At 40.5% G+C, this 15,586-nt stretch overlaps 1 protein-coding gene across 2 annotated transcripts in view; it reads right to left on the bottom strand.

Moving 5' to 3' along the window:
* rhpn2 (rhophilin, Rho GTPase binding protein 2) overlaps positions 1-15,586 on the bottom strand; it is a 41,831-nt gene that overhangs the window by 12,635 nt on the left and 13,610 nt on the right. For both annotated transcript variants that reach the window (XM_034201275.1, XM_034201277.1), the window contains exons 3-6: positions 8,733-8,861; positions 2,076-2,151; positions 1,328-1,405; positions 639-763 (exon numbers count right to left, since the gene is read on the bottom strand). In XM_034201275.1, the coding sequence (XP_034057166.1) occupies positions 639-763; positions 1,328-1,405; positions 2,076-2,151; positions 8,733-8,861 (408 nt within the window). The remainder of the gene's footprint in view (positions 1-638; positions 764-1,327; positions 1,406-2,075; positions 2,152-8,732; positions 8,862-15,586) is intronic.

Here is a 15,586-nt window from a genome sequence, read left to right as displayed (position 1 = left end):
CGAAACAGGTTTATATAGCGGGAATAAAGTCCTGTTGGCCACAATGTCTTGTAAAATCATCTAAAGGCTCTGAGAGGTTAAGCCTTTAAGCTAATCTTCCCCTCTTCTTTATCTCTGCTGCATGAATGAAGAGCCTGAAGTCAGTAGGGGGGTCAGATGCTCTTCAGACAGCGCTGGACGACGGACGTCATCAAATATCCTCCAAATGAGGATAATGAAAACGGCTTGATAAGATTTGTTACTAATCTGATAACCTTAAAAGCATTATTTAAATTCTTCTGTTCAGTATAAAGATTTAAAACATAAGAAAACAAAGGTGAGGGTTTTGTTATTATTTGCCAATTGCAAATTCCTCTCTTTAACAGCGTTTCCCTTCTGCTTGCAACACATTCAGTGAGAAGACATCATCAAATCAGAAAGATGGGATGAGCCTTAGTGTTTATCTCTCCTATGGGTCACCGCACAGTGTGGTGTCTCTTGGCAGAGATCTACTAGTTGATCCGTGGATTTACGGAAGTAACATGACTTAGTCTTTGCTGTTTAAGCTCAAAGGCTCTAGGAAACCCTGGTGTAGGGGCTCAGAGCTGCTACAGTAGGTTAAAGAGCAGGACGGCTGCCTTCATCTTTTATCTTCGTACCAGGTAAAGAAGATGCCAGTCTGGCGGCTTGGGGAGAAGAAGCGGCTCTCCATCAGAGGCAGGTGACTCGAGTATTTTGCCATCAGTTCCACCCCGGCCTCGTCTCGACTTGGCGTTCTGCAAGCCTAGGACAGAGAAAGATCTCTTATACAGTCTGTAACAATGACACACTTCTTCACAGAGCTGTTGTTGGAGGGGAACTTATTTAAGATCAGTAATGATCACTTATTTGATCACGTGTTATCTAGCAATGATAGCTTTGCTCTTATCCACTGATGGTTTTCTTAAAACGTGATGATTTAACATGGACATGGTACGTTAACAAATAAGCTAGCTAAGAGGCGTCTTCATCTTTAATCTAAATGTTAGAAAGTCTTTCTCAGAAATCAATATCGTAAAAAACTAGATGTCCACCTCACATTTGTTTGCTGGATCTTCTGAGGCAAAGCCAACAAAAAGCTAATGGGATTTTTCCATTGGGTTTTGGAATATTGCAGAAAACAAGTTCTGTGGCAAACATGTTCATTTACACATTTTGTTCAGCAGGATAATCTCCACATATTAACAACTGCTTATTCATAGCTGAAGCGTTCAAGCATCCAGCAGGAGTTAAAAGCTAACGTATGGTTATAGAATAATAGAGAAATGATAAACACATAACATCAGATCAGACGGTATGGGGGTGCTACCTGTCGCAGGTCCATCAGTTCAGCAATCGCATCTTCAAAACATTTCCCATCTTCACTGTAGTGCTCCAAGATGAAGTCCTGTCAGAACACAAACAAGCTTAACATCTCCATTCAACTTGTTATGGCCAGTTTTGGGGGAAGTGCTCTTGAGCTCAATAGTTGGACACTCTGTAACATGGTGAGAGCAGAGGTCAGACTGTTGCGTGATTATAGTCAATACGTCGAGCAGCATTAACATGCTCAGAAAGTCACAAAGCCTGCCCATAAACCAGAACAGGATGCACATTTACAATCAAGACATTTATGAGAGTGCTTCCCCGCCATGGGACATACCTTTATGAGAACTCTTCTAGTCTTAATAACCGCTGACTCACCAAGGTAAACAAGACAGATCTTTTTAGTCAGATAATTAAATTGAATATATTCAAAGCATAAGTACAGGGCGCAGACAGTGTGACCCAAATACTTCAATTTACACTATCTAAATCCTTATTGAAAACACTGTCTAACAACATGTTGCATGCAAATGAGCAGTTTGCATTATCTTATCTGCATATATTGGTTTTATTGACAAGTTAGTTTGTTATGTTAGATACCCTTAAAAGATGATAACACAGTTTAGCAGCATTATTATGTCTCTTTTCTCCAAAAGTCATTGAAATGATCATGAAATGCCTGCATTAGACACAAGTATACATGTTAACTATGTATATACATGTACTGTAATAAAAGGGTGCTTATTCTGTACCTTGAAGAAAGTGGAGAAGTCGATGTCTTTCGTCTCCTTCAGACCTAGAGCAATGAGGGGGATGTTGGCGGTTTCCCTGTAAACAGAAAGATAGATCTAATGCTCGATTTAAAACTGTGTTTAGTGTTACCTTATTTATTATTGCCAAGAGTGATTGAACAATCACAAATACATTATATTATATTAAATGCTGGCAACAAAGACAATAACTGCTGACAACACATGATACGGCAGGACTTGAAATACAAAGGACAGTATGTATCTTAAAGTGAGTATAATGTATGCCAAACTGAAAGCATTCATAGGTTAGCATTGAAGAAAAGCGGACTCTAAGGTGTGGTACGAGATATGAAACAAGAAACTCCCTTTGACAACATACCAAGCATCGTTAGGAAAGTCACGACAGACTAGAAGTTCAAACTTCTTCTGTTGGGTTTATATCCCAGGAAGCAGGAACATAGTACAAATTAGCATACATTTATAATCCTCAGTTTCCTGTAAAGCATTGAAAAGGCTCACTGTCTTATTGGTTAGGACGGATGTTATCAAGTCTTACATTGGAAAGGATATCTTGCATATTAACGCGTGGCCCGGATCTATGAGAATATATAGACGCCTTTTTATTAATGATGTTAAACTTTGAATTGAACCATTAAATGGACGACTCATTTCAGCAATTACCAAGCTTATGGACTTTTATATATTTTTATAACAATGTTATATTTTCAATCCTTAACAATTAATATAAACCACTGTGTACTGTATTTCTTTGAAATGTTATTAAGCCCTTTTTATCTTTGATTTTAGCGTGTTTTATTTTAATATATTTTTGTATTTATTTTCTGTAACTTTTTTTACTTTATGTGTAATATAAAAATGACTAGGCTGTTTTGTCTGTTGTTAAACATGGAAATACAGATGTTTAAACAAATAACAATAGTATGTTCAATGCCAGGATTACCATTTGGTTTACAGACGAAGCCTGTTTAACTTTATTTCAATTTCTTTTTTTTTTTAATTCGTTAACTTGTTTTTTATGTTTTTGGTTGTCTTTTATTTGAATGTAACATATAAATAACAACAATATGTACAGTGCAAGGATCACACCAGCAGCAGCAGCGTTGTTACCTGAGAAAGTTTACACTTAAGTTAAATCTTCATAGAGGGGGAAGTCCAGATTAGGCAGATGGTGCTGTAGGAGGATTTCAAAAAGGTGAATGGGGCCCCTATGTCTCCGAGTAGCGTTAAGCCTCACATCGCTCTGTTTATAAATCATTGGCCCTGCTTTACTAACACAAACAACTCTTTCCTCTCTTCTTCGCCAGAGCAGGCTGTTAACCTTCCATTACTTGAACCCACTAAAAAGTCAACAGAGGGTGCCATAAAACAGCGGGTTCACCTTCCCCTTCTGATCTCAGCTGTAATGCTTTCTGGTCGTATGAAGCTGGAAGTCTTTGCTGCTGACAGATGGAAAGCAGGTTCGGCTCGTTATCAGAGCTGAGGAAATATAACCTGCTGCGCATCAGACCGAGTCTATGAAAAAACACAAATCCCTCCCCCTACTTGAAGCAGGAAAATGAGGTGTTACAAAATAAACTGCTCTTTTTAAAAACCAGCTTGGGTTGCATCTGAATTCACGAGGCATTTTGTTACTCTAAACTGACTTCCAATGAGGGCAGGAAGCACGTCCAGCACCATGATGCAGTTTGACCCAAACTGTTGTAATCAGGGTTCTTTCTATCAAAACATTTTGTACAGCCTTTCTCATTGCACAAGATGTCAAAACCGCAAGGTTGAAAAAACTAATCCCCACACTCATTCATCACTTGATGATAAGCAGGCATTCCACTGGCACTGTGAATCCCTGAAACCCTCATTCATCAGTAACAGTGACGGAGCCAGATAGAGGCTGCAGTGTAATCCATTAGTGCTTGGAGATGAGATCACTGCGGGCTTCTCTCTGGTTTGGCCGTGGGGGGTATCTGTTCTGCAGGGAATCTGAAATGTTAAAAGCCTCTCTCAAGATCACTCCCCCCTTCTCTGCACACACACACACACACACACACCTTCTCACCGATTGTACAAGTGCCAGTGTGCAAGACATGGAACAGATGACCATTGCCATAGCTCTTTACTAAATCTCAAAAGTATGCTGAGTCATACAGTCAGCATATACATATTGTAAACATCATTTTGTTTTGTTACACATTAAACTGACCGATTTAGGCCTATAGCTATCCATTCTGACAACCTGGGCTCTTTGACTCAGTAGACACAGGTAGAAAAGGTTACATCATTTGGGAGGTGTGCTTATTTGATTTATTGCTTGTAGTAACATAAGACAAGATGTATACACTTAATATGTCTGCCAACTAAATATTGAGCTCGAGCCAAGACACTGTTAGCTTAGCATGAAAACTGGAAGCAGTGGGGCAAAACGATACGTTTTGGTTAGCAACACATACTTGTAGCATGATTGCATTCATTCAAGTCTACTAATTTAAGAAGAAGATTATTTGTATGATTTAAATCCAGTTAAATGTGTGATCATTTCACACCATTCCCCCTTCGCTATATGTGTTATTAGATCAGGCAACCAGTTTTAAGAGCGGAGAGTTTCGTCTCTCCAACGTAATCTCAGATGATAGACAACGGCAAATGATTCTTTCCACGCTATCTCAGCAGTGTAGCACAGTGAATGCAGCGTCCTGTGGTGCTGATATCTTTATCTTTTCTTGTGTCATCACTTTGGCTGTTCAGATAGTCAATGGCGCATTTCCACTGCAGCGGGTAGCCCCGTTTAAGCGTCCTTAAATCGTCCTCAAGCGGCCAGGCCAGTTTTTGGTGGCCTTTCCATATAGCGTAGCACCGGCTAGCGGGTACTTTTCCCCTCTTTTCCGGCCCCATCAAATCGTGATTCTATCAGGCCAGGCCAGGGCTGAACTAGTGACGTAAACACTCTCGACTGCTGATTGGTCAAAGAGAATCGTCACAAGATCGCACGCGAGATCATCCCTAGCGTCGTATATATATCTAGAAGCAAGCTTGCAGCATTTTTATACACAGCATTTTTGTAAACGGAGGAGCTACAAAAATGGCAACGTCAAAGAAAAGCACACCGTGGTCGACCGAGGAGGTGGCGACGTTCCTACATCTCATTGGTGATGATCAAATCCAGCGGGAGCTCGACGGAACAACTCGAAATGTGAAGCCGATCGCCCCGCCTACACTGCATTGCTACCCCAGGTCCTAAACTGTAATGGAAATGCGCCACAGCCTCGGACGGCCAGCGAGGCAGCCCGAGGCCTGAGCGGGGACGTTTAAACGGGGCTACCCCGCTGCAGTGGAAATGTGCCATCAACATTACATTACAAAGACGAATTGAACAAACACAAATCCTAGTACAAGCAGTAAACATGTGGGTACTATGAGTGACACTTAAGGAATATCTCATACATTTATATTAGAAGGCAAAATGTTCAACAGTGTTGGTGATAAGATGTCCAGAATACAGTGAGTTACTGCTATTTTTCTAATGGGGTGGTTCAAGGAGGTCACTAACATTATGTACAGCATGTACTGCACCAGTAATATATGTACTTTATGTTATGCATTACCCCATGCTAAAACCAGCTGAATCTGGTTTGAGTGAGAAATAACCACAGAGGAAGGCGGTGAGAAAAGGGTAGAAAGGCGAGGAGAAGTTTTTTGTTTCCGTGCTTGACACTGAGGTTGTATTTCAGGCTGGTCGGAGGAGGCTAACTCTCCATTGTGGCCATCCCACTGAAAAACACTTTCTCAACATATCCAATATTCCTGTGTTACCTGTACACCAGTATGTATGAGCTTTTTGTCAATCTGGTGGTGTGAACACTCATTTTCGGACACACAATGTTGGACAGATGACGGTAGTTTCCCAGAATGCCTATTGTCTGTGGAGGGAGCAGGTGTTTCTCTGAGAGCCTGGCAAGAAGGCTGAGTGTTCCCACACTTGAGACGCTCTCATCCCATGTGACGGAGAACAATCAGGCCTAATGATTGTACCAAGCTGTAGCTGTTGAATTTGAAAGATTTTAATGTATTTTTTTAAACTAATAGTCTATTCTATGGGGTTTTGTAGGAGGTTGTTTTGTCGGAGGTTGTTTTGGTTTTTTGTCAGGACTAAATACATTTATTTAGACATATTTTGGTGTCTAATTGTTGACTGATAATAGTTTTCTGTTTTATTTAAGTGAATGTTGTTTTTTAGTACCATTAATGGTATTGTTTGTATTTAAAATAATACCACATAATGGAATCAGGGAGAAGCAAACGGGGTGTGCCAAGGAAAGTGAGTGTTTTAACAAGAAACCCCTAACTAGGTCTGGAGCTCATTAAAATTCCCTAATAAATGTTTTTGGAATGAAAAATCACTCACAAAAAAATGTAAGTTTTCTTTCAATGACCCTCTAACAGGTTACCACAGTTACCACCATACAACACCCCATCTCTCACAATCCTCAACCATCTCCCTACCTTTCTCTTCACTTTGTTGGGATTTGTTGTCATGGGCAACCTGGCATCCTCTACCGAAGTGTGTGTGTATCGTATGTGTATGCATTCTCGTGTGTGTGTGTGTGTGTGTGTTGGCAGATGGTTCATTGAGGTCTTAAGTGTTTTTATTAAAAAGCCGCCTGTCCGCAGACATGCTTCGATCATAGCTTTGTTAAATCAGCAAGAATAACACTATCTTTAGATTATTTTTTTTAAAAAGGGTCTTATCAAAGGATTACTTTTAATACTTGATTGGTCAATTACGATATTGGACAGTTATTTCTGCATCTAACCTTAGTTGATTTGTGTCTTTTTAGTAAGTAACCATGTAATAAGAAGGATAATGTAAAGTGAGTTTTTTTGACATTATGTTTGTTTATATGAAAAGAAGCCGATACCATATTTGATCACCTTTAATGATTACGCTTCACACTAAAACATTTGATATGTAGTGAATGGAAAACTTGTATTTGGCCTAGAGTTTATCATGTTGTTGTTTCTCAAATCGAGACAAAGCCACTGAAGTGCTAGCTTTCTGTCAACTGAGTGCTTTTATTTACAAAGCACCACAGTGAGCTTTAAAGCTCACTGTCAGTCAGTGGGTTGGACGTTAATTACAGCACAGACAGGCGCTAATCTTCAGATATCTGTCAACACTTCAATAGACCTTTAGATTTCCAAATCACTGTCATAAAGTTCTTTGTGTCTTACTAAAGCTAACGCATGCATCCTAATGATGTACATGCTGCATTTTCATCCACGCCCCATAAACTTGGCTTGCCTTTGAAGAGGAAAACACCCACCCACACACACCTGACCATCAGACCCACTGAGAGCAGCTTTGAACTCTATGCTAATCTTAGTTTGCATACAAGTTCAGTTCCTAGCTTCCTTGTTGCTTTGTGCATTGTCTCACAGAAACCAGCCGGTCCAGTTCCCCAACAACAAACTCTTCCACTTTGTCTTGGTGTTTTTCTTTGTGTCGCGCTCTTCCTCCATACGCCCATTTTGTCTCCTCCTCTGTCATCACGCCTCTTTCATCTCCAAGAGTGCATGATGACTTAACCACATAGCATCAGAGCCAGTTCACTCTCTTGTTGGCTGCCAATCAAAACTGTGTCTGTGTTTGTAATCTAAACCTCAGAGGTTTGAGGTTTAGGTTTCCAGATGAAGGACTTTGCATGACTTGAACAGTCCTTTTTTTGCAAGTTTAGTCAATTAAAATCAGCTCAAGATTCAGGCCAGGGTCGTTTGTTTCTAAACTGGAAAGCTCTGGCTGCATTTTAACACGCAATTTCTTCCATAGCCTCATTACAGGCAGTTGGCATGAAAGTTAACCTTTAATTAATCGGAAAAAATGTAAGTAATTACATTCTTATGCCTGCGGATGCATTGCTACTGACAACAAAAGCGCAGCATTTGAGTTGATGAGGACAGTTTGAACCAACGGTGCCAAATAGCTGTGTGGGTAACAAACAAACCTGCACAATGAGTTGCAGCCTCAAGAGAGCTTAATTTATGGTTGCTTTAAAACTCCATTTCATCAATTCCCTTATGAGATCTTGTTTGGCATTTGTAGAAACTTCTGTGCTGCTACGCCTATACATGTACAACTTTTATTAATTTTGCTTGTAACAAAGTAGTTCATCTATCGAGAGGAGCAGGAATGACCTTACAACCGGAAATGAGCATTTTCTTTCCTTGTCAGTGTTTTTTTGTATTACTTTTTCTTGAAGGCCCGAAATAAAGTCTGTGGTAAACACAAGCTTATGAGATTTTCCAGTTTTGTTCTATGACATAAAATGTGTCAATAGACACGGTGAATGTCTGATGCATTTATGTGTTTTAAAAAAGGTGATTGGTAACAAGTGGCTAAATGAGACTGCTTCAGCACGCCAAACTAATTAGCCTTTAGCTTAGCGGTGGTGATGCTTTTTCAGTTCTGGTGATTGCATTTACCTTTCAACTATGTGTGTGTGTTTGCTACAGATCTATTGTATTGCAATATTCCAAAATTCACTGTAAAAACCCCATTGTCTTTTATCAAGGGAGCTCTTGTAATGCTAACTTTCTATTCTATTGCACTGGCGGAGGCATTAGTAGAATCAGTAGTACTTGACTCACTGGGTGTTCTGGTAGACCTCCACCGAGCTGTTGAGTCCTTCCAGCTGTCCCATCAGCAGCTGCAGGTTGGAGTTGACGTAGCTCAGCTCCAACAGAACCATCTCTTTGACCTTGTTGTTAGATGTAGCCCTGCACAAGGGAGAGATTTGAGGAAGACAGAATATGATAAATTGGGATAAAAAATTGGTTATGAAACTTAAAATAAAGAGCAGAAGTGATCAGCCTTGTTTTATCCACTTTGACATAGCCAAAGGTTTCCTGCAGCTGATTATTAAAACATTGTGCTCCCCATGGTATTCCTAACCGTAGATGTGCGTCACTTTCCCCTGCAGTGCACTTGATTTACTCCCCAGCACGCTACAGCTCCATCAAGTAGTGTGACTCACAGTTGCAATCCGTGTGTAGTTCATCAGCTTATTACCATGGTGAAATCAAGAGAACTGTGACATTGAGTTTGAAAAGACTCATGCAAACGCACCACTTCAAAATATATGTTATATATGTTAATGAAAAGTGTGTGTGTGTGTGTGTGTGTGTGTGTGTGTGTGTATGTGTGTATGTGTATGTGTGTATGTGTGTGTGTGTATGTGTGTATGTGTGTATGTGTGTATGTGTGTGTGTGTGTGTGTGTGATAAGGGGAAATGGCTCACTGCACAACAGAGATAAGATTGTGTGTGTTGTCAAGTGACGGGTTTATGTGAAACATAGCAATCAGAGAAAAAGGGAATGATGGTTTGTAAAGCTGATTTTATAATGCATTGTCAGTTTGTGAACACACACAGCTCAGTGCTCTCACGTTATCCTTATCTCTGTTTCACAGGGAATCCTAACCCAATCTCTGGTGTGTCTAATGGGAGACATTAGCTAAATATATGTGCACGCACAAAACCCAAACTCCTGTCCGGAGATGTGTCACTGTCACCTGATCTTTCTCTCTACCCTGTCATTACACAGGAAGTGACTCTTAACAACAAAGGTGAGATGTGAAGAAGCCACTGGCAGGCTGAAGTCAAGTTTAAAGGGCAGAAATTAGATGACATGGTTTAACCAAGAGTCTTTGAAGGCTAAATAAAAATTAATAATCTTTTATTTTTCATTATCGAGGTGACAACTTCATCAAATGTGTAACACATGTGGAAAAGGGGACTTTGGGGTTTTACTGTTTGCAGCCGTTTACATGGACAAAAACCTTAAAAGAAACACACTGCGGGAAAGGGAAACCCAGGGAAAAAGCCTTAAAAAAATATTAGTAATTATACTGTGTAATGAAGCATGTCTTCTTAACACTTTTCAGGAGTCTATGGAAACTATCGTACTATCCAACAGTTTGATCTTCAAAACTGGTGCTCCGCTCTTTGGTCTTGATTAATGCTCTTAATTACTGCCTATAGTTTTTCTCTCCATAAAACTCTTATGTTATGATCATAATGGCATCACTTCCTGTTGGCGCGCTGAAGGGTTTTTGAGGAGGCCTGGCCTGGGGAATCCATCATGATGGAGGAGGTGGATGTGCTGTGGTTTGGCCAGTTCGCCAGCCCAGAGGCTTATTAATATCTCATCTAATATCTAATATCATCCCACAGAGCGTGGGAATGGGACAGTAACCAGCAAATGTGGTATTAACCAAAGTTCCCTCATCCTCTTTTCTGGAAAAGCAGTTTTTCTGGCAGATTGATAGTAAGTTGTATTTTTCCTCGAAGCCTAAAATATCTGATAGTAATAGGCGTTGACCAAGATTATTACCCTTTATTATTTAAAGCTTTAAAGGGCACTCCCCCTATTTTACACATTACGTTCAGTTTACTCCTGGAGAGGTTTGCTATGCAGCCTGGGGGACAGAGTTGTATACTGTCTTCTGTAGCTTTCTAAAGTTTAAAAAACACCTAAACCAGTAACCAGTAACATCTGTTGGGTTACAAAACAGGAAACAGCTTGACCAGTAATTGGGACTCAAAGTGAGAAAATCCTGGCCACTGTTTTTGTTAAATAGAAGTGCAACACTAAAATCACTTAAAGGTGGGGTATGTAATTCACTTCAGAAACACTTGTTGTTATAATCCATGGAATGCTCTTAACGTCCCGATAGCAATGAATATCTGAAGTGCTTTGACAATAAATACATAACAAAACATCATCTGTGGAAGCCGTAGTACTGTAAAAAGCACGACCAATCATTTTAGCCGGCCCGGCTAAAGTAACTGGATGGCCTACCTGCCTGTCAGCCTTCCATCTGTGCACAAACTTATCTCGTGCGCGTTCGTGTGTGTTGGAGGAGGGGCTCTGTAAGGAAGTGGCAGATTTTTTCCGGTTGTGTATTTTCAAATCCTAGCGCACTCGAGCCGGTTTCTCCAAAATGACCTACCCCACCTTTAATTACTCTTTTAAAAGCACTGCATACGGGTGTTTACTTTGCATTTCTGTTGTTGTAAACCTGTCAGTGTTTTTCTCTCTTCCATTATCACTTTTAAGAGAAGGAAAGATAAGAGGTGAATAGAAGAGAAGAGAAATGGAAAGAAATAGAAGAGAAGGGAAGAACTGGTTTGACCAAAGTGACTCCACCTGTTGCTGATAGAGAGAGGAATGCAGAACAAGAGAAAACGAGAAAAAAGGTTGACGATAACAATGAGGAGTTAGGTTACATGGGCCATGAATACAAACTCTTTAATACGACCTATTTACGCTGCTATTTTGTCATATACTTGGCACAAGCTCCATGAAAAGGTTCTGGAATATTTGGATAAATATCGATGTGGTGGATCCAACACAGGTGGATGTCCAAACAGGTGAGATCGCCATGACAACCAGATGGAAGATCACAGATATAAACTGCAGTCTGGCATATGATTTAAAAGATAAAGCTAGGAGCATACCTGCGACTCAAAAATGCACCCAGTCTGTTCTCTGGGCTGCAGCTGGAGAGGACACTTGCACAAACACACATTTGCCCCTGGCCTTGGCTGGGCAGACCATGTGAAGTACTGGAGGAATGTGGGGGCTTTTGAGACCGACCACACACACACACACACACACACACACACACACACACCACACACACACACACACACACACACACACACACACACACACACACACACACACACACACACACACACACACACACACACACACACACACACACACACACACACCACACACACACACCACACACACACACACCACACACACACACACACACACACACACACACACACACACCGACACACACACACACACACACACACACACACACACACACACACACACACACACACACACACACACACACACACACACACACACACAGCACACACACACACACACACACACACACACACACACACACACACACACACACACACACACACACACACACACACACACACACACACACACACACACACACACACACACACACACACACACACACACACACACACACACACACACACACACACACACACACACACACACACACACCACACACACACACACACACACACACACACACACACACACACACACACACACACACACACACACACACACACACACACACACACACACACACACACACACCTAATGGCGCGTTTCCACTGCAGCGGGTAGCCCCGTTTAAGCGTCCTTAACCGTCCTCAAGCGGCCAGGCCGGTTTTTGGTGGCGTTTCCATATAGCCTAGTACCTACCGGCTAGCGGGTACTTTTTCCGGCCTCATAAAATCGTGGTTCCCTCAGACCAGGGCCAGGGCTGAACTAGTGACGTCAACACTCTCGACTGCTGATTGGTCAGAGAGAATCGTCACAAGATCGCGCGCGAGTTCATCCCTAGCGTCGCATATATATTTAGAAGCAAGCTTGCAGCATTTTTATAAACAGCATTTTGTAAACGGATGAGCTACAAAAATGGCTACGTCTAATAAGAAAAGCACACCGTGGTCGGCCGAGGAGGTGACGACGTTCCTACATCTCATTGGGGATGATCAAATCCAGCGGGAGCTCGACGGAACAACTCGAAATGTGAACAAAAACAAAGCCGATCGCCCCGCCTACACTGCGTTGCTAGCCCAGGTCCTAAACTGTAATGGAAATGCGCCACGGCCTGGGCCGGCCAGCGAGGCAGCCCGAGGCCAGAGCGAGGACGCTTAGGGACGCTTAAACGGGGCTACCCCGCTGCAGTGGAAACGCGCCATAACAGTCCCAGCAGGAGAATGTAAGGCTCATTGCACTGTGGTACCTTTTGTTTTTTCAGACTAAAGCCTCAGTGAAGGCACAAGACACCTTTTTTCAATAGCAGCCCCTTTAGAAAAAAACGGTTTTCTGTTTTGTTTTTTTCTGTGTTATATAGGTTTTTGTGCATGTAGATGGTTTGCAAAGGCTCTATGCTGTTATCACATATTCTGGGGGTTATTTTTTATTTTATTTGCAATTCATGTGCAATGCATTGTTTACATGCTGCTGTGAATAAAATAATCCAAAATATAAAACATATAATCTAATTTTACAAAAACATGTAAAACCCACAGCTATCCGATGCGCCTGGCAACAGCACACATTAGCACACATCTTTTTGTATCTCCAAGAACGATCTCCTGAAATATGATAGCCTTACATAACACCAAAACAAATGTGTGATGATAACCAACATGTCAGCTCTTCAGAGGAAACCAAAACCTTGGTCTACAATTGCACACTGGGGAAAAAACTGCACGCGTCTAAATATGACACTAACAGGACAAAGTATTTATGAGAATCACCTCTGTTCTGTAAAGTTCATCTGAAGCATTTGCCTGAAGAGTGAGAATAACAAGAACCGTAAGAGAGGTACACGCTGCACTGTTGGTCAAGAGCAACTGGGCAAACATGCACATTACTTTTGACTGGTGGAGCAGAGCTAAGGGTTAAGGTTTACAATCATACTAACCAGTGTGTTTTACCTTTAGGCAAGGTTGTATGTTAATATATAGAAAACATCATTGAGCAAAATAGCTTTTTCTTTTAGGAGAAGCCCCCGAGCCAAAATAAAAAGTGTGACGTTTCATGGTGTATGAGAGGACAGTAACGTCCTAATTTGTCTCTGTTGCATTGTACCTGCTGAGTAATCTGATCTCAAATCAGTCCTATCCTGCAGGAACAGGTTTTTCAGCAGGAAGGAGAAATGTCTGTTATTTTATAATCCTATGGAAGGGACATGCATTTTGTCTGAGACCAGTGCACTGCTGTTACAATACTGTAAGCACCATGTCACAAACCATGCTCAGAAAGATGTTAACAATCATAACCCACTAAGTTCACCATCACCTTTGTGAAGATAATCAATAATATGTTGACGAATACTTTTACAAAACTGTATTTATGTTGATAAAAATGTTAAATGTTATAGTGCAACATTGTTCACAATATTGTTATGCCATTTCATTTACACATAATTGGACATTTAACATTAACCCTTTGGAGTCGACCGTCACGCCGGCGTGATCAGATCACATGACCTGTTCAAGCCGGTGCCACATAAAAACAACAGTCCGGGGAACATTGCTGTGTGTTTACGTCGAAAGTACTGGCTTGAAACTATATGCCAGTCTTTGTTTCATGCAAAAAGACCCAGTAAACACGGAGATACGATGATATAAAGTTAATACAAATATATTTCAAAAGTGTGAAAAATGGAAGCACATCTTTTAATATCCTCGCCGTATTTTATTATTTTACGAAACGGAAAATACTGGAAACTGTAGATCCTGCTAAATACAGGATGTATTTACCAGGGAGGGGGTGAGGTAATCAGGTAAACGGAGTGATACGAAACGAGACGAAGAGGGACGGCAATTGATGTAAAGTGACAGACAAACATTGAGAATTTAGATATAGTTAGATAGATTTAGAGTTTTGAAGATTCAACTATGATGAAGAGAACTCTGAACGTGAGTCAAGCTTTAAGCTTGTTTTTTGACATGGAGGAGGAGGAACCTGTGATGTTGCCCTCTGTGTCCTAGTTGACAGAAACTGCTTTGAAGCGTGGCACAGATAAAGACAGAAAAAACTGATTTTTGTACATAATGTGTATATATATATATATATATATATTTGTATTATATTTATAATAACACTTTTGCCTTATCAGAATGAAATCCAATGTACATTATTTAAGCTTTTAAATGTGTTGTTGTGCCTACTGTGTCATTGTTGACAGAACTTGAGAAATGAGGAAAAAACAACTATGGATACACCTGTTATTTGTTCATAAAATGTGTATATAGGTTCATGCTACCTCAATCAAACTTTCACATTATCATAGTGACATCCCATGTATATATTTCCAGCTTTCAAATTGTTTCGTTGTGCATGTTTGTGTAAACTTAAATACAAAATTATATCATTTTCAAAATCCGTTTTTTTTTGTGATTTTGGGTCCAACATGTTCATATAGTATCTCAAAAAAGAAATAACTATCAGGTTATATAGGTGAGGTTGTCCTTAAAAAAAAGATACCAAACATTGACATGCCAAACATTTCTTAATGGGGTTTAGTAAGACAAATCAAAAGTATGCGAAAACGGCCAAATTAGCCCAGGACTCCAAAGGGTTAAGATCAATTGTTTACATAAATATTAGGGCCGGGACTCGATTAAAAAAATTAATCTAATTAATTAGAGGCTTTGTAATTAATTAATCGAAATTAATCGCATTTTTAATCACATATAAATATTTGACCTGAGAACAGTGAGAAGCAATTTTTTTCACATGGATTTTAGTATACCATTAGGCGCATTCACACCGCAGTACTTTTCCCACAAAGGTTCATGAGAACTTAGTTCATGAGAACTCTTTGAACCTGGGGGTGGATTAGGCAAATGAA

Source organism: Gymnodraco acuticeps, unplaced genomic scaffold, assembly GCF_902827175.1.
Source record: "Gymnodraco acuticeps unplaced genomic scaffold, fGymAcu1.1, whole genome shotgun sequence".
Lineage (NCBI taxonomy): Eukaryota > Metazoa > Chordata > Actinopteri > Perciformes > Bathydraconidae > Gymnodraco > Gymnodraco acuticeps.
The sequence above is the reverse complement of the archived record's forward strand: the minus strand, read 5'-3'. Positions and strand labels throughout refer to the sequence as shown.